Genomic DNA, 26,603 nt, shown 5'->3' with positions numbered 1-26,603 from the left:
TTTGCTGTTGAGTTTTTAAGCATGTGTGTGTGCTATGCAGCGCTAAGTGTCCTGGCAACGTTCTAATTAGCCTGACTTCATTTGCCTGCCATCCCTTGTAATGATTTTCACAGAAATGTTATGATTAAGTTATGCTCTGCAGACTGGAGGTCACCCTAATCTAATAATGTTTCTTCCTCGCGGCCTCCAGCATTAATGAGAGCAGAGAAGGCTGGCTACCTGGCAGTTTTTCATTGGTGTTTGTGAACCACCCCATTGTTTCCATTTTTTTGAAAAAGTAAGAAACCCATTTTGACGGGATTTTTCTTCAGGCCCTACAGTTACGCTAATATAAACATGGGGCGGGGGGAGAGAGACTGTGGAAACTCATGGCAAATACCTCCCATGTGTGGTCTTTTGTATCCATATAGGTTCCCTGCATTTAGAACCGTGATTTTCCAGGGTTAGTCCTAGTGATGTGTAGCCATTGCACCGCTTGTGCACCAGAACAATGCAGAATTCAACTCTCCCCGCCCCCAACAGCTGATGCACGAGGATGGGGGCACCAGTCTGGGTTCACTGCTGCTGTTGAATCTTGCAGCACTTCAAAAATACCATACCCCATAAGCGTCCCAGAAAAAAACGGGACCTCCCATTTTTTCTCTTGCGGGAAGATGGCAGCCATTTTTGGTCCCATGATCTCAGGCGATTTTGCACCATGATCCCCCTTGAAAAAGTGCTTTTCAGGGGGCCATGATCTTGCGTGGCATCCCAAAATGTGTTATTTTTTCCCCAGGGGGAAAACGTTGTGTGAAATCATGTAAGATCACAGCGCACAAAATGGCGATTGATGAGAGGAGAGGGTGACCTGATCTGCATAGATCCACTGAGAGTAGGTGTGCCCTGCATTTATATTTCTCCTGTACGAGGCATACGATTGTGTTTGTGTGAGAGTGTGGGGTGCCTGTGCCCTTTTGGCCATGCTCATTACTGGCATGTGGCCCCTGGAGGGCTGACCAAAGATTAATGTGGCCCTCAGACCAAAAAAAGGCTTGGCTATTGTTGTTACAATAATAATTATAATAATTATATTTTTTTATTATTTATATTATTATTATTTCCCCGTCCATCTGGCCGGGTTTCCCCAGCCCCTCTGGGCAGCTTACAGCATATATAAAACATAATAATACATCAAAAATGAAAAACATCGCAATATAGGGCTGCCTTCAACTGTCTTATAAAAGTTATGTAGTTCTTAATCTCCTTGACATCTGAAGGGAGGGTGTTCTACAGGGCGGACACGACTACCAAGAAGGCCTTCTGCCTGGTTCCCTGTAACCTCGCTTCTTGTAATAAGGGAACCAGTAGAAGACCCTCAGAGAAGGACCTCAGTGTCTGGGCTGAATGATGAGGGTGGAGACACTCCTTCAGGTATACTGGGCTGAGGCCATTTAGAACTGTTATAAGAAAAAAAACAACTGCTCCTTTTCCCTTATGGGGTATCCAAGAGCCCGTACAGAGTAGGTTCCCTATTGGTAGGAGAAAATGACAGAGGCCAACCAGAGAATATTGAGAAGCAAAGCAGCTAATAAGCCTGGTCTTTATTAAACTGTTGCAACAGGGTCCCCCACAGGGAGGGAGCAGAGGAACCCCGAACAATGGTGTGCAAGTGCTTATATAGACTTTTGAAATTGCCCACCCTGTAGCTCAAGACCACCCCCAAAACATCATACATACATCACAGAAGGAGGCAGTCTCCAACAGAAATACATCACAGAGGGCACTCTACCACAGAAATCCTGTTTCTCAGGACACATGACAATGGTCACTGATTGCTCCACCTGGGCAGCCTGGCCATTCCTTTTGAGATGCTAAATACTTAGTTCCTGAATCCAGGTCACAAGCTCACCCTATTTATACACAAGCATGCCCTTACGACAGGATTTGAGCAAAGGGGAAATGAGGAGGCTTTCCTATTTCCTTCCTCACTGCAGAGAATATTTGAGGTCACTGGAAGAGTCAAAATGGCTTCAGGATTGCTCTCCTGTACTATTATTTATATACTTTGTATGTGATTGCCTTGTAAGTTTATGAACATACGATTTATATATATGAGACCTTAGAATTCCTATAACAGGCTTTAAAGGTCAGCACCAACACTTTGAATTGTGCTCGGAAATGTACTGAAACTAAAGTCTCAGAGAGACATCCCACCCCCCCACCCCAACATTACCAGGGCAAAACAGAAATTTGAGACATGTGCTTTAACAATGGACGATAGCCCTTGTGGGAGATTATGAAGACGGAAGTGGATGTAAATGGATCTGAAGCAGTGCATCATAGAAAATGGAGTTAAGAGGATGGCTGGATCGTGTTATTCAAATCATCATGATGTTGGTTTTAAACAACTCTTTGTCTGGGATCCTTGGGGTGAGGCAGGTGGCTGGGGAAGCCTACTCTACTGGTTTAAATGGGATTGTTATCCTATATGTGTTTTTTGAGATTACTGTACCTGGAAATAGAGGATGAAACAAGAAAAACTGGTCAGAGAATAAACAAACAAAAACCTACATGCTGATTGTTAAGAGAAATGTCTCCTCTGTTTGCTTCTGTGTAGGTTTCTAATCTTTTTTCCTCATGCTATTTTTTTAAAAAAACCTGCTTTGTGCTTTTTATCTGTTTCATTTACTTCCTCCTTTTCCCAGTTAAAGTTCTGGTAGGCGGGCTTCAAAGCACTGGGGACAACAGCTCGCATATCTTAATCAACTTCTGAAAGCAAAAAATTTATCTTCCCAGCTCTCTTGACATTTTTGCTCAAATGAGGTGCACAATGCTATTGCCTGATAAATTGGTATGAACCTACATTGTTTTGTCTTGCCATTTTTGCAGCTCTACAACCTCTAAAAAATACTCTTGAAAACATCCCCCCCCGAAAATGTCATTAGTATAACTTGCTGTTGGCAAGCCTGTATATTTATTAGGGTTAAATATGCACTGAAGAATCTTTAACAGAAGTCTTATGTACAGACACCAGACGGAGATAACGTTTATTTTCAGGCTGTGAAAAGTTTCGGAGGCCGATTTCTACACACTTGTACACACTTGTAAATGTATCAGAGTAGCCTGGCATCCCCCCCAGCCTGTCATTTGGCAGTCCTAGGCTTTACACATCAACAAATTCTTATATAAGGGTACTTACAGTATTTGCAAGTTACTTCTTCTATGCTATGTGAATCTGCCTGGTAGGATCTGCAAAGGATAATAAACTAGATTTGTTCCAAACGACAGCCCCAAAGCTGTCTGCTCTTAGAAGGAACCTGAGGACAAGAGTACAGCTCATTTTGGGACTTCATGTGGCTTGTTTTGTGCTGCAACTGCTCCCATCAGCCCCAGCCAAGCACAGCACAGTGAAGATTTTCACAAGGAAATAAAACATTATTTCTGCACATTAACCTGCAGTAACAATGGTTGCAATGACCATGTTTTAAGAATTCCAACCCCACTGAACCCTCTTCTGCAGTCTAAAAAAGCACATAGATTTCATAGAATCGTAAGGCTGGGAGGGACCACCAGGGTCATCTGATCCAACGCTCTGCAACACAAGAATATTTCACCCAATGTGAGGCTTGAACCCACAACCCTGAAATTAAGAGTTTTATGCTCTACCAACTGAGCTAGCAACTACCTTGCAGCTAATAATTACCAGTTTATAAAACTGAAGTTGCAATGTCCAGTGATAAAGGTTTGACTGAACCATATAAATGGAGAGATACAAGCAGAATGACAAAGCAGCTGTGTTCAGACGTTGTGCTAAACTGTGATTTATTGTGAGCGGGAATTAATCCAAGTGAGCCTTGGGGTTGTGCACCTCTCCACTCCCTCTCCTCCTCCAGTAAGATCAAAAGCTTTCACTTCTATTATTTTATATCAGTGGCAGCTTAGCTTTCTGTTCAAATTCTAAATTGTGGCTAGTCTTTATGAACAAACTATGGTTAAGGCTAACCACAGTTTGTCAGGTTCAAATAAAAGACAAGCTATGCTTAATAAAAATGGGACTGAAAACTTTCAAATATCTACTGGAAGGGTGGGGAGTGTGTGACGCTAAGACTTGCCATGACTCATTCCCATCATGATAAATCATGTTTTTTTTTTATGAGTTCAGATTGCAATACAAAGCACACCTGCAAGGAAAGAAGTCAGATTGAACTCAGATAGGGCTTACTTTTGAGTAATCACACTTGAGATTCTGTTGCATGGGAGACGTTTAAAGCTATATATTTAAAGTTGACAATTACAATTTAATCTAACCTGACAGGTATATGTGGTAAAGTTTTGTTTTTGTAATTCCATTGTCTAATGGCACTGCTTATTTATGATGCTAATAATGTAAGAGAATCCTCCTTTCTGTAAGGTCACTATAACCAGAATTGTCAATGATTCACCCATTACCCAGCTGCAGCAATGCAACAGTAACCAAGAAACCTTTTAAGTTCTTCCTCTCAAAGACAATCTGAAATGTGCGTTTCACGTTCTCAACATTGTGAAATTGAAAACTATTTTTAACTGAGTGGCAGTTAAGGTCTGAACAAATTGCTATGGCCATGCTCTGGGTCTTGGTGCAATTACTGCTTCAACATGCCACTCCTAAAGGAATTACTTTGAAGCAAATTTCATTTCCTAGTATGTGTATTTAGGATTTCTGCCCAAGCATGTGATCTGTGGTTGGAACAACTTTTGTCTGAAAGCATTTAAACAACAGAATTATAACCTTATATCCCAATCTCTCTCTCTCTCTCTCTCTCTCTCTCTCTCTCTCTCTCACACACACACACACACACACACACACAGAGAGAGAGAGAGAGAGAGAGAGAGAGAGAGAGAGAGAGAGATCTCATACAATCATAGAATTGGAAGGGATCCTGAAGCTCATTTTTTCCAACCCCCTGCATTGCAGGAATATGCAGCTGCCCCTTACAGGGATCGAACCTGCAACCAGGGTTTTTTCCAGCCAGAACTCAGTCCCGGCACCTCTCAGGTGGGTGCTATTGCCATTATTAAGAGAACAAGGGAGGCATTCCCAGTGAGCTCTGGCACCTTTCCCCCCCCCAAAATAGCACTGCCTGCAACCTTAATGTTGTCAGCACCATACTTCAGCCAGCTGAGCATGGGTGTGTGGAGGTGTTAACCTATAAGAATGATTAACATAAAGGCCTTCATCCAGTAAGAGCTTACTTCCAGGAAAATGTGTTCAGGACCACAGCTGCAGGCAATAATAGCAACGCACAGATAACACAACCTTATGCATACCCATGTGTAGAATTACAGCCTTCCCGGCTTCATAAAAACATTGCAAGAGCATCCTTTAGCATAATTGAAGCTGCACTCTGAAGGACCCTTGTTTTGGAATGCAACTTATTGAACCTAATAGAACATAGAAATCTGCCTTATACTGAGTCAGACCATTGAGCCATCTAGAGCAGGGGCTCTCCATGGTTTCAGCTGAACCAGTCACAGCTCTACCTGAAGATACTGAACCTGGGACTTTCTGCATGCAAAGCAGATGTCTGTTGTAAACAAAAATTGCCCTTTCCCCTTATGGGGTATCCAAGAGCCCATAGAGTCCTTACATAGGTTCCCTATTGGTAGGAGAGAATAACAGATTCCAACCAGAGAATATTGAGAAGCAAAGCAGCTAGTAAGCTTTATCTTTATTGATCTGTTGCAACAGGGTGCTCCCCTCACCCGCAGGAGAGAGGAGGGACCCAGAAAAATGGCATACAAGGCCTTATAAAGACTTTTGAAATTCCCATCCTGTAGATCAAGACCACCCCCAGAAACATCATACATACATCACAGAAGGGGTGTAACCTAAGACCACCCCTCAGATACATCATACCTACATCACAAAAAGGCGGTCTTAAAACAGAAATTTGAATGTTGTTTTTCTCCTGTTGTTGTTTATCTCCTGTTTGGCAGGTTACTTGATTGGATTGCCTGTGTAGCCTGGCTAGTCTTTTGTAATGATAAATACTTAGTCCCTGGGCCGGGTCACAGGCTCACACCCTATTCATATCTTAAATGTGCCCTTAAGACAGGATTTGTGAGGAAAGAGACAATGGGGAGGTTTCCCACTTTGACCTTGCAGAGAAAACATTTGCTCAGTTTAGGAATCAAAATGGTTCCAGGTTGGTCTTCCTGTGCTGATCTATGTACGTGCTTGGTTAGTAAATTTATGAACATTTCCATATATCTAAGACCTCAAAAGGGACGCGGGTGGCGCTGTGGGTAAAACCTCAGCGCCTAGGACTTGCCGATCGCATGGTTGGCGGTTCGAATCCCCGTGGCGGGGTGCACTCCCGTCGTTCGATCCCAGCGCCTGCCAACCTAGCAGTTCGAAAGCACCCTCGGGTGCAAGTAGATAAATAGGGACCGCTTACCAGCGGGAAGGTAAACGGCGTTCCGTGTGCTGCGCTGGCTCGCTAGATGCAGCTTGTCACACTGTCCACGTGACCCGGAAGTGTCTGCAGACAGCTCCCGGCCTATAGAGTGAGATGAGCGCACAACCCTAGAGTCTGGCAAGACTGGCCCGTATGGGCAGGGGTACCTTTACCTTTACCTTAAGACCTCAAAATTCCTATCACATGTGCTAGCAGTGAGCTGCAGCCCTTCCCCAGGTTGACCCTTTCACCCAGGTCAAAGATCCAATTTGGCACACCCACCCATGCACATACAGGCTGGGAGCCTCAATGATGCTCCTCTGGAGGCTTCACCCAGGGCAAAAAAACCTCAATATCCCTCCCGTAGTTATGGCTCTGCCTTCCCCAGTGGGATTCAGCAAGGGTTTCTGATTCTGCCTGGAGGGAAAGCTCTAATCATGGTTTGCGAATTTTTGTTTTTTTAAAAAAATACTTCATGGCATGGGTCCAGGCTTTGGGAAATTGTCTGAATCAGGCCATTATGAATTCAAGGCTACATTTCACAAATATTTTCACATAGTTTCTGGGAATGCTGCAACAAGGAGACACACAAACCCCATACATAATTCAGGAAGGAGACACAGCAGTATTGTTTGGCTGAGACTGAGATATGTCACTATCTAATTTATTCTGATATATGTTATTATGAACTTTCATTCTCCTGGAAACAAATTGTGATAAATTTAACAGCAAATGTGATACAGACATTTTCTGTTTGGAAAAATAATTTTTAAGAGAATCACTGATATTTGTTAGTATATATTTAATTAAATTTGACCATTTATGATGTATGTTAATAATACAAACACAAACATGTTAAAGCTGCAGCATGGCAGAAAGTATGCTATGTATTATTTTTTTTACTGGAAAAGCATTTTAACTCAATCAGTACACAAAGCTATTCAGCTATGAAATGTGAAGCTTTCATATGTATTTAATCTTGCCTTATGGATCATTTCCAGAAGACAAATAGCTCAGGATCTTATAGCATCTTAAAGACTAAACAGATTTGCACTGCAATCCTATGCATGTCTCATCAGTGGTAAGCTTCAATAAGTTCAAAGAAACTTACCCCCAGGTGTGTATAAGATTGCAATCCTGATTGTGGTAGCAGTTTTTTGTGGATTAGGACCCTCCCCCACTGCCTTTGGCAAATATAATATACACATGCATTCAAAGGGGTGAATGGTAATTAGCAAGGAGCTAAAAAAGGTTTGTGATATTTCTGTACCATGCCAATGTAGAGGTTTTCAAACTCTGGAGCATGAGTCTCATTCAGGTGGACCACAAAAAGGCTGTGAAGCAGTCAATAATATCCATACCTAGTTCTCTATTTGATTTTTTAATAGGACAATATATCAAGGCTGTTTTAAGCATGTCTGGGTTATCAAACAGACCAACACTGCCTAGAGTCCAGTTAAAAGAGGCCTTTCTCAGTAGCCTGGCCTAGCGTCTGCAAATTTGATGCTGGCTTTGATAATGATGCCAGTGCTGAAGGGGCGTAATGGAATGTTGCTGTTTTCTTTTTCTTCATCCATTGAATTAGAAAGACTAAAGTATAGTTACTTAAATAAGTTAAATACATGCATTGATTTGTAAAACAAAGAAAGTTGTTATACACTGAGATCTCAAATGGACCATGGTAAATAAAAGTTTGAAAACTGTTAGATATAAGCACAGTAACCCATTCACAACTTCAATCAATTGCACAACAATTGCTAACATGGCCAAAGGTGTTAAAACAGCAAAGCAGTTGAAAAGACAGGTTTTAAGACTTATGACTTCTGTTGTAAATGACTCACTGTGCATTCATCTTTTGTGCTTTTAGCTTTTCCATAGAATGTCACAGATCATCTGTGCCTTTTATATTTCATGTCATTCTGACCTCACTTTCCACTCTGTGTAGGTGAGATATTCACACATGTGTAAGGGCACCCAGTACATCCAACAAAATGAGTTCACAAAAATTCATGCCACAATAAATCTGTAAATCCTGAAAGTGTAAATTTTGCTGTTTTCCCTCAATATCTGAAGTGATGGCCAAGTGCCATCTAATGGAAATGTTGCAGCACAACATCCAATATTAAACCAGCAAAGGTTCCATTAACATTATTTTTCAAGAGATCAGTTTTTCAGATTTTCACCTCAATTCACAATTAAGTCCCAAAGTGATTGAATTTGCCGTATTTACTCACATTTAATGCTCACCTTTTCTGGCCAAATTACGTTGTGAAAAATCAGGTGTGCATTAGATTTGATGGCACATTTACATTCGCCAGGAAATGATTTTTTTGGTTTCAAGGTTCTGAAAACTGAGATGCACATTAGATTTGATGGCGCATTAGACTCGAGTAAATACAGTAAATCTGTTTGACTGAAGTCAGTATGACCAACCACCTTACAGACCACTCCCAAATATTCCCCAATAGAACATTCTTTCTGGTAAGAATGTTTAAGATAGGGTTGTAAACAATTTTAAAATCTGAATCAGTGATATCAACATAATTTCCATGTTCAGAGCCAAGGTGAGAAAATAATTAGATATGACATGGATCTTGTTCCTTCAGAACCTGCTCTGGCATTCTTCCTTTTTTTCTTGTGCCCTCTTTGCAGGATATATACAACGGCTTACTTTTGGGATATCAACTTGCAATGATTGAAAACCTACCATAGTATATTAGCAGCAATCCAAGGTTCAGTGGATTTTGAATTGTGGTGCTGGAGGAGACTCTTGAGAGTCCCATAGACTGCAAGAAGATCAAACGCATCCATTCTTAAGGAAATCAGCCCTGAGTGCTCACTGGAAGGACAGATCCTGAAGCTGGGGCTCCAATACTTTGGCCACCTCATGAGAAGAGAAGACTCCCTGGAAAAGACCCTGATGTTGGGAAAGATGGAGGGCACAAGGAGAAGGGGACGACAGAGGACGAGATGGTTGGACAGTGTTCTCGAAGCTACGAACATGAGTCTGACCAAACTGCGGGAGGCAGTGGAAGACAGGAGTGCCTGGCATGCTCTGGTCCATGGGGTCACGAAGAGTCGGACACGACTAAACAACAACAAGGTTAAGTGGCTAAAATCCCATCCTCTGATGATTGCAATGATACCAAAAAGTGCAAGGAGTCTTCAGAGATGTAACCACTTAGCTGCAAACTGCCAAATACTTGGTTTGTTTCCCAGTGCATTGTCCTTCTTCTTACTGCAATTCTAAGCTTTGCATCTAAGCCAGGTCTGCTTAAATGCAAAACTTCAGCTCATAATTTCTTATGAATTCCATAAGAAATTAGGAACTGAAATTGGGAATTAAAAGCCATTTTCAGTCTCATGAACGGTGTTGTGTCTGATTGTGGACAAATTGCAAAGCCGTGACACATAGTTCAGTTGGTGTAGCATGAGACTCTCTCCCAGCCTTCATTCCCCTATCTGGAAAGTGGGAATATCTATTTTGGCTAATGCAAGGAAGATCGTAAACAATTTAAAAATGGAACAATAAATGACAGCTCATTATAATTATTTAAGAGCAGTTTATATTCACCCCAAAGGCAAATGAGGGCGGTGGAGAGAGAGGGGGTGGTTGTGGCAGAATATACTAAGATACAATGATATAAACTCCCACTGTCCACTGTACCCTGACTCAGTTCTTATGTTCTGCTACATGCACTTGATTTTGTCTTTCCATGAGAGGCTAAGGGTGTCATTGAAAAAGAAAAGGGTTTCGCCTTCCCTGGGTCTTCAGGGTCCTGCTCAGAGCAGCTCCATGGAAATTAGCAGACATTCTCATTCATTTCAGCGGGTCTACTCGGAGTATGATAAATATATAGTTATATTCCATCCTGTCCCTGGTAGCCACTACGTCACCTGAAGAGCCGAATGCCTGCGATATGGAACCAAAAATACTGTAATGACTTATGTTCAACTCTTGGGTTTGTTCGGTTTGGTAAAAATACATTCTCGTCGCCTGCCTGATGACGTCTTTTGACTGGCAGGGCACGATCAAAGCGCAACTTGGGATCCGCTTCCGCCGCGTGCCCAAGCCGCGTACCCAAAATACCTCAGCCCCAAGTTTTCTCGCGCCGCCCTCGAGCGGCAGCTGCGGTTGCCTGGCGACCGGGCAGAGGAGCAGCCGTTGGGAGGCACGTGACTTCGGCGGCCGCGCGAGCCAATTGGAAAGAGGGCGGGCGGGCGTGGGCAACGGCAGACCAATCGGCGGCAGGCGCGGCGTCTTTTAAACGTCTTTTGCGCTGGGGGACGGCTGCGTGTTCCTCTGTGTTTGGGTCGTTTGGCCGCCGCGGAGCTCGGAGCGATGCCGAGCCGCCCGGAGGACTACGAGGTGCTTCTCACTATCGGCGCCGGTTCCTACGGCAGGTGCCAGAAGGTGCGGCGGAGGTCGGACGGCAAGGTGAGTAGAGGCTGCGAGGGGGGGGGGGGAGCGCCCCGGAGGATTGTGGGAAACCCGGAGGATTGTGGGAGCCCTTCTGAAGCCCTGCGGAAGGGCAGGACCTGGGCCCGGGTGGGAACGCTGTGCTTCCCCAGATGTTGTCGTGTTACAAATCCCATGATTCTCTCCGAGCATGAGAAGAGCCCTACTGGATAAGGCCAAAAGCCATATTATATTATTAGTGTTATTATCAGTGGTTTTTTCTAAAAAAAAATGTTTAGGGGTACTCTCATTTTGACTCAAGAAAATCACCATTTTATAGTTCAAATCGGGAAAAATAGATATAGTAAATGGAGAAAAGTACAAAAAGTTTAGGGGTATGCGTAGCTCTGCATCCCCCCAGAAAAAAACACTGATGATGATGATGATTAATTTATTTAGTTATATGTCATCAGATAGGTCTCTCCTTACACCCAGAATTTCAGTGTCAAGGCCAGCTGCTGTAAATTAGAGCAGGGGTATCGTTTTCCAAGAATGGTCCAGCAGCTCTCTTATGCAAACATAGCAGTAGGAGCAGCAAATACAGTGCAGGAAGAAGTTTTATCTGCTCTGCAGTTGCTCCGGCTACTCCTTTCTCTGCTGGGGGTTTCATCCAGCGTCCTTCTCTCATAGTGGCCAGTGGGATGCCTCAGGGAAGCCAGTAATCAAGCCCACTCCTGCTATTGTTCCCCAGTGACTGGTATTCAGAGATATGCTGTCTCTGGCACTGAAGGTGGCATGCAGCCCTTGTGATGAACTGATAGCCTTATCAGTGCTCATGTAGCCTGGAGCTGAAGGCAACTGGAGTCTCAGGAAAGCTGAAGGCCACAAATTCACTATCCCTGTCTTAAAACATATGCATAGGGATACCACCAAAGAAAGCTTGATGCAAAACAAAGCTTGGAATCAGAAACAGACTTTAGTGTTAGAGCTCAGCCCTGGTGCTAAAAACCATTTCTCTGAGCTCCCCCTCCCTTTCCTGTTTTTACTGCTGCACCACAACACAGGCCTTGCATGCAGGCTGCGTTCCTGCTACTTTTCTTCCATGCCTCCCTCCCCTAAAAGCCAAATGTGTGGCCCCAGTCTTTGTATTTGTGGGTGAGGTGAAGAGGGACAAGATGCTGCTTTCTAGGGATGCTCCCTGAAGTAGAGGTGGCTCTATAGCTCACTACTTTATTTTCCTTGATTGTTAGTTGCTATTGTGGGGTTTCTGGATGTTTCCTTCTGTTGGAAGCAATGTGGTCTCTGACTTCTAATACTCTTGTGCAGGAACTGGACTAAGGTCTTAGTTGCTGCATCTCTGCTTCAGAAACACTCTTTTTCTACCTGGACTTCTGGGCATGGGACCTGAGACACCATATACATATGCTAGCAAAAGCGTCAGATTGGTTCTGGCACATGAAAGGATTCCCCAACCTCATTAGAGCATTGTACTGTGTTGTGCTCTTAATTCTGCAGTTGTGCATTAGGTTGGCTAGACGTTTAGAAGGAAGTTGCAGCTTTTGTTTATTAGTATGTTTGGCATGGGAAGATTTACCATGAGCAAAATCTCAAATTACAAAGCCACCACAAGTGATCCTTGCACTAATAAAATGAGGTGTGAATCTCTTGCTGTGGAAGCAGTGGAGAGATGAGGTCAGGTTTGCTGCTGTTGGGTGCGGGGGTGAGATTTATACAGTGGTGCCTCGCAAGACGAAATTAATTCGTTCTGTGAGTTTTTTCGTCTTGCGAATTTTTTCGTCTTGTGAAGCAATGCACCTTGGGTATTAATGGTTTTAAGAAAAAGGAAACAAACTTGCAAGATGTTTTCGTCTTGCGAAGCAAGCCCATAGGGAAATTCGTCTTGCGAAGCAACTCAAAAAACCCAAAACCCTTTCGTCTTGCGAGGCATTCGTCTTGCAAGGCATTCGTCTTGCGGGGCACCACTGTATTGGTTTAAAGTAAGATGCTAGTCCATTGAGCTTTTAAAATCATTGTATTTTTCAAGTTTTTTATATGTTTATTGTCTAGAGATGGCTTGCTCCTTTTTCAGGTCTTGGTCTGGAAAGAACTTGACTATGGATCTATGACAGAATCTGAAAAACAAATGCTTGTTTCCGAAGTGAACTTGCTTCGTGAACTAAAACATCCGAATATTGTCCGGTATTATGACCGTATAATTGACAGGACAAATACAACACTTTATATTGTGATGGAATACTGTGAAGGTGGAGACCTGGCAACTCTGATTGCAAAATGTACAAAAGAAAGGTATGTAAAACTTCTGGATTATCATGACATTATCTTGTGCTGTAGGTTATTAAATTAGTTATGAGAGGTCACAGGTATTTTAAGCCAGCAACCAGAAATTGAGTTTTAATTTTTGAGCCAACTATCATTGAGGGTGCAAGATTATTGCTGATTAGAGATGCCAATTTTTACCACACTGATGAAATTTTATTTTCCACTTGGCAAGATGTTAACTCATACAGGCAACCAAGTAGTTTGCTTTAAAAAGGTAAAGGGACCCCTGACCGTTAGGTCCAGTCGTGGACAACTCTGGGGTTGCGGCGCTCATCTCACTTTACAGGCCGAGGGAGCTGGCGTACAGCTTCTGGGTCATGTGGCCAGCATGACTAAGCCGCTTCTGGCGAACCAGAGCAGCGCACGGAAATGCTGTTTACCTTCCTGCCGGACCGATACCTATTTATCTATTTGCAATTTGATGTGCTTTCGAACTGCTAGGTTGGCAGGAGCAGGGGCTGAGCAACGGGAGCTCACCCCGTCGCGGGGATTCGAAATAAGATTACTTACTACACAAACTGCCTGCTTGTGGGGAAATGACAGTTTGCTTGGACATGCACGCACACTTTCCTAAGTAATTACATACTTAGTAAATGTTGTCTTTATTCCCTGTAATCCTCAGGAGGAATATTCCTGTGGATTCTTTTATTTATTTTTTATTACTTCAGTTTGTTTTTCCCCCTTTAGAATAGGAAATCTACAAGAGAGTATCAAGGAAATTAGGACAATGTCCTGTGCATTTTAAAACATTAACTTGGCTGTTCTAGATAAATGACCTGGCAGCTAAAGAAATATACAGTGAGAGAGGCCTTAACCGTGGATATCACCCTTGTCAGTAGTGAACACTACAATACAGGTGTAATAATCCTACATAACATGATATACTAAATTTGAAATGCATCAAAATCTTTGACGTAAGACTTAAAAAATACAATTTACAGTTTGCTCATAAGTAACCCATGTCCCTCTGTAAAATAGCCTAAAAGTTGGAATGTCTTACACTTGGCTTTATAAAATTAAATAAATAAAATGTCTAATTTGTTGAGCTGGAATCCTGTTTTGGCGCTGCATTTTCCTGTGTTTAAAAAAACTGGTGAAAAGTTTAGTCTGCTAGCAAGTAATGAAATGATTATGGGGGCTTTCAAGTAGTTGCCCAGAGATAGAATATCCTTTATACTTAAACTCTTTGAGATAGCTACAGTTTGGCATTGGGAAAATAAAAATAAAACCTGCAGTTTTACCCGATCCATGCTTGGATGAGTAATATTAGAAAAAGCTGTCTCCCAAATTCTTTGTCAGAGGGCCTGGAGCAGCAGTCATGCCTCTGTTGGATGCAGGTTTGTAGAAGATAAACAGCAACTTTAGATTCTGATGTACTCTAACAGCTGTGCAAGTGAGACAAGAGTCTGCCTCTTGGACTTGGGGAAAGAGGCGGGGATTTTTCTCACTTGTGTGGAAGTTTGAAGAAGATAATGACTTGCAGGAGAGATTCCTTGTCTGGCATGCATGCAGATTTAGATAAGACTGTCTCTCTTCCAAATGCTCTGTGTACTGGAGGTCTTCAGAGGTTCAGCAATGTGGCAATGAGAAACAAGAGTGTCTCCTTTTCTTAACTGTTAGCATAATTGGGACATTTCTGCCTCAAAACAGCACAAGGGAACAGGGAGATAATACCAAGGACAAATGGGATTTAGATAATAAGACAAGGCAATTATTTGTGGGATTCTTTCAGGGGATTATAGTTAGCTTTCAGTTACTTTCATGTATGCTTGTGACCAAAACACATATATCCAAAACACATTATCCAAAGAAATGAATGGCAACCATTCACTTCTACAGTATGGGAAAATTGTTGCACTTGGGGAACACCTGTTGAAAAGGGGTGCAGTTTTGGCCCCTGGGGACTCAAGCTACTTAGCTTCACCCCTATTCTATCTGCATAGACCCATGTTTTGAGTTTCTTTACCAAAGTAATGGAATATTTGAAAATGGGCTGAGAGAGAGAATGGATTTTGGCTTAAAGGTACTCAAAATAACCAGTTGTTTCCTCTTTCAAAAGACATTATGTGGAAGAAAACTTTGTCCTTCGCGTCCTCACCCAGCTGACCTTGGCTTTGAAGGAGTGTCACAGGCGGAGTGATGGAGGCCACACTGTGCTTCATCGGGACCTAAAGCCAGCAAATATCTTCCTTGATGGCAAGAAGAATGTGAAGCTTGGTGACTTTGGCCTGGCCAGGATACTTCACCATGATACCAGTTTTGCAAAAACATTTGTTGGCACACCATATTATATGTCTCCAGTAAGTGTCCCAAGATGAAAGCAACTGCTTTGGATTTTGAGCATTTTTGCTTTGTGATTGCCAGATCTAACTTACCTTTCAGCAGCAGTGACTTAAATTAATTGGTATCTAATATAGCATGTTTTGTTTTGTTTTGATTACTAAATACAAGTAAAAGTTTGCCATGCTGTATACTGTATAAAATATCTCCAGACTATCTTTCAGAGAGCAGAAATAACAACTGAAATATTTAATAGAGAAGAATTAAATAAATTACACTGGTTTAAATGTTGTGTTTAGCTTGAAAATTATGGTAAAACTTGTAAATATTGACACAATTGTTTTACAATATTTATATACAGCTTGATCATAAAAAACTGTGTAGTTTACAAATAATAGAACAACACTGGAATTGTCCATAAGAAAAGTTAAAAGCAGGTAATTTTAAAAAATGCAAAACCTACTTAAAATCAACAGGGGGCTTAAAACATGTCAACTCATAAAGTCATGGAAATTTAATTGCATGTGCTTCCTTAACAGATTTTGGAGCCTTCAATCTTTTCTTAATATTTAAATGTTAACATACTAATATATGCTTCCTAAGGGGAGTCTTAAGTGAATTGCAGCTTAGAAACTGCTCAGTTTAATTGGTTTCGTATCATTCATTGTTATTAATTTTAAGAAAGAATGTATTTCTAGAAAAGGGGAAAAAAATAATGGTAAATTTCACTAAGAAAAGTGAACCTTAACCCTCTTAACACCAACTGCTGGAGACAGGTTTGAATTCCAATGTGACTTTCCTCTTTCAATGTTATATTGACACAGTCAAGTCAAAAGGTGGACAAGTTGACGGTCCTAAAATACAGTAAGCAGCAAGTATGAGTTAGCACTAAAAGTGTTATTGCCATCATGGAATGCTACTTACTATGTGTTTTTTAATGCTTAACACCTAAGTAATGTTCCAGAATGCATACTGGTAACCAATTTTGTGGCCACATTTCATCTAATTTGCAAAGTAATTATTAGTATATTCTGTACTAATATATTCTGTTTCCCCCCCTGTTAGGAACAAATAAATCGCATGTCCTACAATGAGAAATCTGACATCTGGTCTTTAGGATGTCTTCTCTACGAGTTGTGTGCGTTGTCGTAAGTATAGTACCAGCTAAAAGTTTCTAGGCAGGCATTTGGCAGCATTTAAGCTCATTTCACAGTATAGAATGCTCTTGAGAAGAAGCAACTAAATCAAAACATGGGCACCAAAACATTCTAGAAAGAACAAATAAATAAGAATTCATTTCAAGTTGATGCTGCGGTGAAGTGGAAGAGCATGTTTGTTCACTCTTTCTAGGCCTCCATTCACAGCCTTTAACCAAAAGGAGTTGGCAGAAAAGATAAGGGAAGGGAAGTTCAGGCGGATCCCATACCGTTATTCAGATCAGCTGAATGAACTCATCACAAAGATGCTGCACCTAAAGGTAAGGGTGATTTCTCAAGGGTACGAAGGGTGGTGTCCAACGAGCTGCTGGTGGAAGCTTCTGTCCGCATTCTTGGCCTATTGCCTATCATTTCCCCAAAGAAGGAAGTGTTTATGACCCTTCCATATTAGTTTTTGATGCAGCAGAGGTGGCTGCAGTCAGTCCCAATCCAGACAAGTACTGTTTACATAATTTGATCCCCCAAATGTGCTGCTGCCTGAAAAAAACTTTAAATGGCTTATTAAACATAATATTTCTGCACAGTGACTATAATAAGTCTCCCTGGTTTCAAGGATTACTGTCGGCCTTCAGTTGAAGAAATTCTGCAGAACCCTCTGATAGCCAGCCTGGTATTGGAAGAGCAAGGGAGAAACTTGGAGAGAAGAGGGCGACGATCAGGAGAGCAAGATAAAGTAGAAAGACTTTCTGGAACTCCAGTGAATGAGCTGAAACTGAAAGAGCAGCAGCTACAAGAGAGGGAGCGAGCCATAAAAGAGAGGGAACACCGGCTAGAACGTAAGAACGAATGCAGCAATGGGATGTGGGGGTTTGGATTCCTGCTCCAGACGTGTCTTCAATGGGGAGTGGGATGCATTCTTTCGGTGACATGAAGGAAACGTTAATACAGTTCTTGGAAGGTAAAGGTCCCCTGGACGGTTAAGTCCAGTCGAATTTGACTGGGGTGCAGCGCTCTTCTCCACTTTCAGGCCAAGAGAGCCAGTGTTTGTCCACAGATAACTTTCCGGGTCATGTGGCCAGCATGGCTAAACCACTTCTGGTGCAACACCACGACAGAAGCCAGGGCGCACGGAAACACTGTTTACCTTCCCACTGCAGCAGTACCTATTTATATGATATACAATACGATATCTTTATTGTCATTGTCCCATGCAGGACAATGAAATGGAAAAACTACATAAAACTACTACAAAGCTACATAAAACATTCAAAAACCCCTTAAAACTCTGAAACCCAATTTAAAATACACTATACTATACTATTACTTGCATCGGTATGCTTTCGAACTGCTAGGTTGGCAGGAGCTGTGGCAGAGCAGCGGGAGTTCACCTCGCCTTGCAAATTCAAACTGCTGACCTTGTAACTGGCAAGCCCATGAGGCTCGGTGGTTTAGACCACAGCACCACCTGCAACCCCCCACATTTCTTGCATGCATGATGTAGCAGCACATTTGGAATGAATGAGGGTCAAGTCATATGTAACTTGGAATGCACCTGAATAGATGATATATTCAACTAATAGTTTCATGGTGCCTAAACATGGATGCAGTGACACTACTGTGCTTGCGTGTGTTTTCCGTTATGGATCTTGTTTATCCTTTTATAATAAGCCAAGGACACTGTTCATAGAAGCAAAGGGACTTCACATACTATGCAGGTTGCATGCTGCTCTCCCCATGGGCCATTTACTGGTCAGAATAAAAAGCTGTCATAGGTGCACACTGTCCGCAATTGGATAACATGGCTTGTCTTTTGTTCCAGAGAGAGAGCGGGAACTGTGTGTTCGGGAGCGACTGGCAGAAGAAAAACTGTCTAGGTTGGTTTTAAAATGTCTAAAAGTGTCTTGTTTTGAAAAAGGCTTTTCTTTTATTAACCAGCTCCTTTCTAAACAGGGCTGAGAACATGGTGAAGAATTACAACTTATTCAAGGACCAGAAGCTATTGCAGCCAGCGACATGCCCAGGTAGGAGAAGATGTTGGAAGCTCTTAACGGACTGCTAAACCCGGAATCCCCAGATGCTACCAGCCTTAGTACTAGTGACCTCTCTAGTAACGCTCCTTCTATGGTGGATATTGAGCCAGCTTTCCTGGCAGCTCCAGTATGTTTTAATACCGGCGGCAGATTAGGGTGGGCTTAATATGTGTATGAAGGGGCCAGATTGGATGCCCACTGTGGTGGTACTTCCCTTTGCCAGTAGTAAATACTGGATACTTCAAGCTGTTGATGCTCCTCATCTGTATGGTAAACCATGACTTTAAGAGGAGGCTTCTGAAATGCTGTATACTGTGAATTTCTTGAAGGTTTGGTCAGGGGCAGAGGTGTTTGACATCTTTGCCACTCAGACAAATGAAGAGTTGGACAACCTAAACCTCTCTGCTTCTCTTTGCCTCTGCTATTTAACTGCTAAGCCTAGTTTAGATACCGCTGCTACCCAAGATGGGAGGCATCATGACTTCAGTAAATATTTTCTACCATTCAGCTGTCACTTTCTAGTGCCAGATCTGTGTGTGTGCATTATACCTCTGTCTTCTTAAATGTTTACAACTTGGAGCCAATTTTGGCTTACTTGAACTCTAAAGTTAATCCTGAAATAAAATATATTTTAACTTACCACTTTGTAAATGGCTGTGCAAAGAGGCTAATTTAGGCTAACTTGGGGTTTATATGATGGTGCCTTACTAGTTAGTAGGTTTTTGTTCTTGGAGGCCATTTAGAATGGGCTGTACATCCTAATGCATATCCAAACTAGATAGGGATTTAAGCCTTATTCAAAAGCAGCCAAAATATGGGTAGCTTTTCTTTGACTGTAGTCTAGTCAATTTTCATATATCTTGCTTTAAAACACTGCAATTCTAGGTTCTATGCTGTTATCTAGGCATATAGCCTGGGATACCATGAACTGATGCAGCTTGATTTTTTTCTTTAAACTTGATTTTTCTTTGGGACCCCCGCTCTTCATTTCAAAAGCTGTTTGTCAGGCAGCATGAGTGGCCTCATTTATAATAAACAGAAGCCTAAAACCCCATGCAGCTAGCTGCGTGGACTTCTGGAAGCCTACCAGAGTAAATGCCAAGGGGCGTCTAGTCAATGCAAAACCCAAATTCTAGTATGTTGCTGTTTGAGCAATAGGCCTAGTAAAGAAATCCAGCAAATAATGTAGCCTCTTTAAAAGACCATTTTTCCTTGTGGATTTTCCTTCAAAATCACAGACAAGTCTTCGCTAATCACCACAAACTTAAATGATGATAGAATTCTTATTTATCTGACTTATCAAAAAGGGTGTGATATCAAAGCATCTTCAGGAAGTGAACTTCTTTGTAGTCTTCGAATCAAAATGAAGCTTCTGCAAAAAAACCCCAACCTGATATTTTTCCACTCCAGCTCTGTTCTAAGGGACCTGCTTCACTGGGCAAACCCACTTGACTTGAGTAATAATTTAACAATTGCATTATCTGGGTGATGCCCCTTTGAAACTAATGGACTTTAAGTAACCAAAGTCCATTGATTTCAGGGAGTACATTCAGAATATTACCTAGCTGGATGCTGTCCTGTAATAATACAGCTCTTGCATATAGGAGCCTTTTATTGTTCCATATGCAGGCTGTATTCTGTTATGTATGGTTTTACTTATCATTAAAATACGTAATTTTTGGTTGGGGGTATTGAAAGTCCTTGAAAGGAGGGCTTGCTGAATTTGCCCAGTGTTTTCTGGGCCTTCACATCTCCTGTGGCCAAAAAATCTGAAAGTATTGCAGTTAAGCTGCATCAAAAAGGTAATCTACAGTGCCTTACAATGAGGTATTAAAGTCTATTCAAAACTATTGTAAAGGAGGCCTGACTAGTGGGCTCTTTTAACATAAGAATCCCCCTTTACTTGCAAAATATCCAATTCTGTATGCCCACTAGTCACCTTTTTAATATACTTTTGATGTGAGAAATTGCTTGGCTAAATTACCACCATTCATGGTAAGCAAAGCTGTATACACACCAGTCCCACTATCCAAACACAATGCATATTCAGGAAATCATTTGTTAGGTGAGTGTTCATGTAATTGGTCAACGATTGCCATCGATTCTTGGGGGGGGGGGGATTCTAAAGCGTTGCCAACCATGGAATTCTGACCCTAAAATGACAACAAAGCCCTCTGAAACCTTGCAAAAGGCAAACAAGGAAAGAAAAATGCTCTTATTTGTCTAATCTTACCCCCACCCTGCCCATGGTTTCTGGCAAATGGCTGCCACAGACTAGCAAAACACAAGCAGCCTTAAACAAGCCTTACCTTTTATTTGTTTACAGTTCAACACACAAGTCTGCCTGTTTGAATATCTACTTCTACATTCAGGCAATTCTTTGTGATATTGTTCCAGCTTGTGAATCACAGTAAACCACAGTTAATGGTTTGCTCTGAGCAAGCTGCTCTCCACTTGCGCTTCCACAATCCCACGATAGTGTTATGTTCAAGTCAGGCATCATAGTTCATTTCACTCCTAAGAAGTCAAGATCTGTAGTTTAGGTTTGTTCTTGGCTTACTAATCCTGTGTTTCTTGGAGGTAAGCAGACCAACATCTGTCTTAGCATAATGCTAAGCTAAAGAACATGATCTGTTTCTCCTGTTTTCTAGCATCAAGGAGCAAAGTGCCACGGAACAGCATGCTCATGATAAACCGTTAACTATGGTTTACTGTGATGTGCAAAGGAGGCCCAGTGACTCCTCAGAAAAAGAGGCATAGTAAAGACAGCTATATTATTGATCTTTAGCTATTGTCTAGAATATGTACCCAAAATCGAGATATGGTTCCATGACATATAGTGCAGGGATTACTTTCAGGTTTTAGATATATGCTGCAGTTGAAGTGGGCTAACGTACCACGGGTGAATGGGTTTTGAAGCTGAACATTTTGTGGGCTTGTTATATATATATATCCCCACACTATCAATGTAAATGGTACATTGTCCAAGGTAGGTCAGAGAAGGGCTGGATGAGTGGGAGAAAACAATACAATGGCATGCACTTGGGGTTTGGTTGGCTGGGGATAAAGACAAATATAATGGTGTAGCCACAGATTGGCAGTGCATTCCCAAGTTCTGGAACAGACATGAGAGCAAGTAGTATTCAGTATCTTCAGAGTTGGGACCTTCTCCTACCTGCTGTTCACTAGGAGTGTTGGACTATAACTTCATCATCTCTGACTATGCTGCTGGCAACTGATAAGTTGTTCAAAACATCTGGAGGGCAATAGATTGGAGAAGACTGCTTTTACCTAACTCAAGGAAAGTTGGGCCGTTTTCCATTTTTAGCTGTGTCCTTCTAGTTGCCCAATTTTCCTCAGTTCTCTCATGACTTGAACAAATAAAAATATTATTGCTGCTGCTTCCAGTAGAATCTTAGGTTATGTCCATCAGTTGATAAGCAGGGTCAGTGCTACTTCCAGGGTCTAGACACTCCTTCAAAACTGCCAAATTACTGACCTCTCCCTCAGTTTCCCAGAAGAGGAGGATGACGTCAGTGGATGATGGCTCTCCTTGTTGCATCATTAATAGAAGATGACAGCTGAAGGTGGGCCTGAGGCTTCCATGCATTGGCAGTGGGGTGCTCTCCTTAGACATGGGCATTGGCAGCTGCCCATCATTGCTGACATCTGACACTTCCCTTGACCAATGGAGAAGAAATCTGTTTCCAAATTGAAGACTGAGCTTGAGATACTTATACCATGATTAATCATTGCTCTTAGATCAAGGATGGGGAACCTCCAGGTGTTGCTAGACTTTTGGCTCTTAGAATAGGGTGACCTGCATTCAAATCCCTCCTCAGCTACAAAACCTGCTAAGTAATCGTGGGCCAGTTTCTCTTGGCATAAACTGTCTCCCAAGCTGGCTGTGACCATGGGGGTATGCAGTCTGAGACCATGTCTGCACCATACATTTAAAACACTATGATGCCACTTTAAAAGTCATGGCTTCCTCCAAGCAATCTTAGAAGCTGTAGCTTGTTAAGGATGCTAAGAGTTGTTAGGAGACACACACACCCCACTCCCCTTCCATAGCTACAATTTTCAGAGTTCTGTGGGAGGAACAGTTGATTGGTCAACCACTTTGAGAATTGGAGTTCTGGTAGACGAATAGGGAATGCCTAACTCAGCATCCTTAACAAACTACAGTTCCCAGAATTCTTTGGGGGAAGTCATGATTGTTAAAGTGGTCTGATACTGCTTTAAATGTATTGGTGGATGTGGCCTGAGCATAAACATGTAATAAAATCATTCAGTGAAACCACCCTTTTGTATGGAACATGTAGCCTCCTGTGCAGTGTAAAATAATAAAAACACATAACACTAAAACTCAGTAAAGGAGCAGTGTTATATACTGTGGGTGTAAGGAGAATATATGCATGATGAAAAGTGCTCACTTGCCAATTTCCTGTGTATAAACAATTGCCACACATGAAATTTATCTTCTTCAACTAAGTATGTTTATGCTGCACCCATTTGACATGGTTTTAAACTGGTTCATACTTTCAAATTGCTTCAGTTTTATAAAATAAAAGTGCATTGACCAATATTGTCCTTCAGAGGTGAATTTAAAGTAAGAAACAAGGCCCCTCATCCGTTGGCTCTTTTTTTCCTAGACCCTATTCTGAGTTTCCTAAGGCAAACGAGTTTTATTTCTGTCTTTCTTTCACACACAGAAGATCTCTATATGATAATCCTTCCCTTCACAATAATGTGTGCACAGTCTAGAAGGCACATTCTCCCAGATAAGCCCTATAAGAGTACTGAACCCAGCCAGATGTGCAGGGTATAAATAGTAGTAATTATTATTACTACTACTGAACGCCTTTGCCCCTGTAATAGCATGGTACACACACTCCCTCCCCCCCAAAGGCAGTGATATTGATGAATTTTTTTTCTTACAAGGAGTGTGGCAACTGTGGAACCTTCAGTGTAATCGAAATTTCGCCTTGTAGAGGGGTATGAACACTTGCAACCTTTGCTGAAAACTCAAAATGGAAGGAAGTGAACTAGGGGTGGCTGATCTCTGGCTCACCAGACATTGCCAGACTCCCAACTCCATGGAATGGCCATTACGGAATGGCGGGAGTTGGGAGTCCCAACGACATCAGAGATCCAGAGGTTATCCACCCCCAGAGTAAAAAATAAACTAATATTCAGTGAGCGAGAGTTAAGTATTTGAAAAGCATCTTTCTGTTTTTTTAAAGATGACGAAGCGCTGCCGGTCTTTCCTACCAGAAAAAAGAAGGTTCAGTTTGGTGACGAAAGCAAAGAAAATGCTCAGTCTGAGGACAGCCTGGAGAATTTCCCCCTCTCGAAAGAAAAAGGTTGTAATCTGAAGAAGCGTCTCTACGCCGCCAACCTGCGGGCTCAAGCCCTTTGTGAGATGGAGAAACACTACCAGCTCAAAAGCCGCCAGCTTCTCGGAATGCGCTGAATATTTGTGTGTATCGTGTACAGAACTGTGATGTTTTCAATAGTGTCATTTAAGCTGATGTTTCCTGTGGCGTGTGTGATGAAAAGCTGCGTAGGATGGTTTTAGAAAAGGTGCTAAAATAGTCTTTTAAACTCTGTGTAAATAAATGTAAATATTTGTGTGGTTGTGTGCGAATAACTCTTTTCCTTAGAGTTTGCATTTTTATGCATTTGGCTTGCTAGTGTTGCATTGCTTAGGCCAGTTCTAAATATAAATATTCATGGCGTGGTTAGCTAGAATTTTTTTTAATGATTACGATGTGATTTTAACAAATAGCACAACACTGGATATAAGATTTAAGGAAGTGATTCTGCTGCATCAGAAGAAAAAAAAAACCCTCACTTTGAGTCTCTAAATTTAGGTGTGTATAATAGTTGGATTTTTACAAGCATAATGTTGCACCTAGCACAATATCTGTTCCTTCTAATTAGCTGAATTACTCCCCCTGCAAAGTTTACTGAAATGTTACATTGTTTAATGAAAAATGTTAAAAAAGAGCCAAGTATGTAATGTGTTCCAGGACATCCCCACAGAACGGAGTAGATATCAAAATTTGACTGGAGGAAAAGAATTTACAGGTAGCCTTTTGTTTAAAGACTCATTTCTCATGAGAGGTTTTATACATTAAATATGGTTGTACATGAGTTCTTACGTCTGAAGGAAGATCATAAATTTCCCAGGAAGGGAGATTTCAGAGGTCAGGATGCATACATACTCTTTGGATGTTATTAAAAGCAGAAGTGTAAATAGTCTTGTATGCCTTTTTGTTTTTTCCTCACCTTGTGATGAATGTATGAAGCCACTTTTGATCTCTTTCGTTAATCCAAAACGTTGGATAGAATTTAAATAGCTTAATTCTCCAATGGCCTGGAGGTGGTGCACTTGCTCTGTTGATGTGGTGATCCCGACTTACACCTCCGCTGCAAGTGCCTATATGTGAAATTAATGCCTGTCTGCTTCAGTAGAGCTTACTGTCAAATAAATTTGGCCCATGAGTTTACCTTTAACCTATATTCACATGCTACATTATTTTAGAAAAGCATGGCCACCCAGCTCCTCTGAAATACACGCATGTTCTGAAGTAATGGGATAGCTGTTGTCTTCATTGCAGCCTGGTCATATGCACATGGCACATGAGTGGCAGGCTTTCTGTCTCCTTAAATCTCTCTCTTGCATGCGGACACACACACACAATTTTGCATTACAGCCTAGAAATGGCTTATCAGTGAAAGCCTTCAGTGAGAACTGCCAGATAAGTGCTTGGTTTTCATTGGTTTGTGCCTCCCCTTTGCATACCAGTTTACAAACTACAAAAGTAACTGGAAATGTGAATTTTAAGCTGTTATAGCAACATGTTCCACGGACACTTGAATAGCTAGGTTTTCCAAATGCTTGCAGTACTCTTTACATCTAGTGCTATTTTTCTAGAAAAAGAGGTGCTGGAACACCCACCAATCCCACTCCTGAGCTGCAGTCATGCTTTCACCACACAGCAGCTCCCCAGCTTTCCACCTTGCTCTTGGTACCTAGGGGAAATAATATCTCACCCTATCCGTTCCATTCTCTCACCTAGGAACAAGCCTGCTCACAAGCAACCCCCCCCCCCCATGAAGCGTGCCTTTAACCTCAGCCCAAAGGGGCAGCGGCAGCTACCCTCTCTTGCACCCCCAGAAACAACCCACAACTAACTGTGGCAAGCTTCTTGCTCTTCAGTAGCAGATCTAACCAACCTACCAAACCTGGTTTCTCCAACATGTTGCCATCCTAAGGTCTAGCGAGGAAAGACTGGGGAGCCTAAGACTAGCATTCACCAGCCTATGGTGGCCTCAGAATAAATAGGCTTTCTGCAGTTAACTTGGTACAGCTGTAGCAAAGCTTTTGCTCTTCATGGGTGTGGCTAGTTGGCCAACAGGAAGCTGTTCTCCAGGTGCAGCAGAAATAGGCTGAGGGAGTCTAAGGTTAGGGTCCTCGTCCAAGCCAGCAATGCTACTGCTACCTCCCGCTAAGGATTTGCTTGTCTGCTCAGAAATAAGTCCCATTGAGTTCCAAGCTTACATGTGGAAGCAAACATCCTTGGGCAGCATCCAATGTCTGCCCGCTTTCTGTTTGCACAACAGGACTTCTGGTCCTTGCTGCACCTGGAGATAGCAGGGACCATCTCCCTAGAACTCCCATGTGACCCCCAAATCTGCTCCAGAGATTCCAATCGAGGGCAGATTTTGTGGAAGGGGCAGTTGCACTGGGCAGCAGAGGAAGCTGCCTTCTGCATCTGACCTTTAGTCCTTCTAACTCAGTATTGGGCCTATTGACTGGCAGTGGCTTTCCAGGGTTTCAGATGTGTGTCTCACAGCCCTACCAGGAGAAGGAGGGGACAGACCATGGGACCTTTTGCATGCAAATCACACAGTCCTGCTGTGAGGAGAAGCCACACTGCCCTAGCCAATGCACACTTTTTGTTACGTTGGC

The 26,603-nt window shown here is 42.2% G+C and overlaps 1 protein-coding gene across 1 annotated transcript; it reads left to right on the top strand.

Moving 5' to 3' along the window:
* The first annotated feature begins 10,647 nt into the window (after positions 1-10,647).
* On the top strand, positions 10,648-24,884 carry NEK2 (NIMA related kinase 2). The gene is made up of 9 exons (XM_028724707.2): positions 10,648-10,854; positions 12,905-13,122; positions 15,215-15,455; positions 16,501-16,583; positions 16,786-16,912; positions 17,206-17,428; positions 18,412-18,466; positions 18,543-18,613; positions 23,869-24,884. The coding sequence occupies exons 1-9, from the start codon at positions 10,759-10,761 to the stop codon at positions 24,096-24,098; spliced, it is 1,344 nt and encodes a 447-aa protein (XP_028580540.2). The 5' UTR covers positions 10,648-10,758; the 3' UTR covers positions 24,099-24,884.
* The last annotated feature ends 1,719 nt before the right edge of the window (positions 24,885-26,603 follow it).

The sequence above is a fragment of the Podarcis muralis genome, chromosome 3 (assembly GCF_964188315.1).
Source record: "Podarcis muralis chromosome 3, rPodMur119.hap1.1, whole genome shotgun sequence".
NCBI lineage: Eukaryota > Metazoa > Chordata > Lepidosauria > Squamata > Lacertidae > Podarcis > Podarcis muralis.
Note: the sequence above shows the minus strand (reverse complement) of the source record. Positions and strands in the feature narration are given on the sequence as shown.

What these genes read in the sequence shown, in the direction of transcription:
- NEK2 (XM_028724707.2), top strand. Translation starts at nt 10,759, where the DNA reads ATGCCGAGCCGCCCGGAGGACTACGAGGTGCTTCTCACTATCGGCGCC. An exon ending in GCAGAAGAAAAACTGTCTAG is followed by an intron (nt 18,467 to 18,542) that starts GTTGGTTTTAAA and finishes CTTTCTAAACAG; the next exon opens with GGCTGAGAACATGGTGAAGA. An exon ending in GCAGCCAGCGACATGCCCAG is followed by an intron (nt 18,614 to 23,868) that starts GTAGGAGAAGAT and finishes GTTTTTTTAAAG; the next exon opens with ATGACGAAGCGCTGCCGGTC.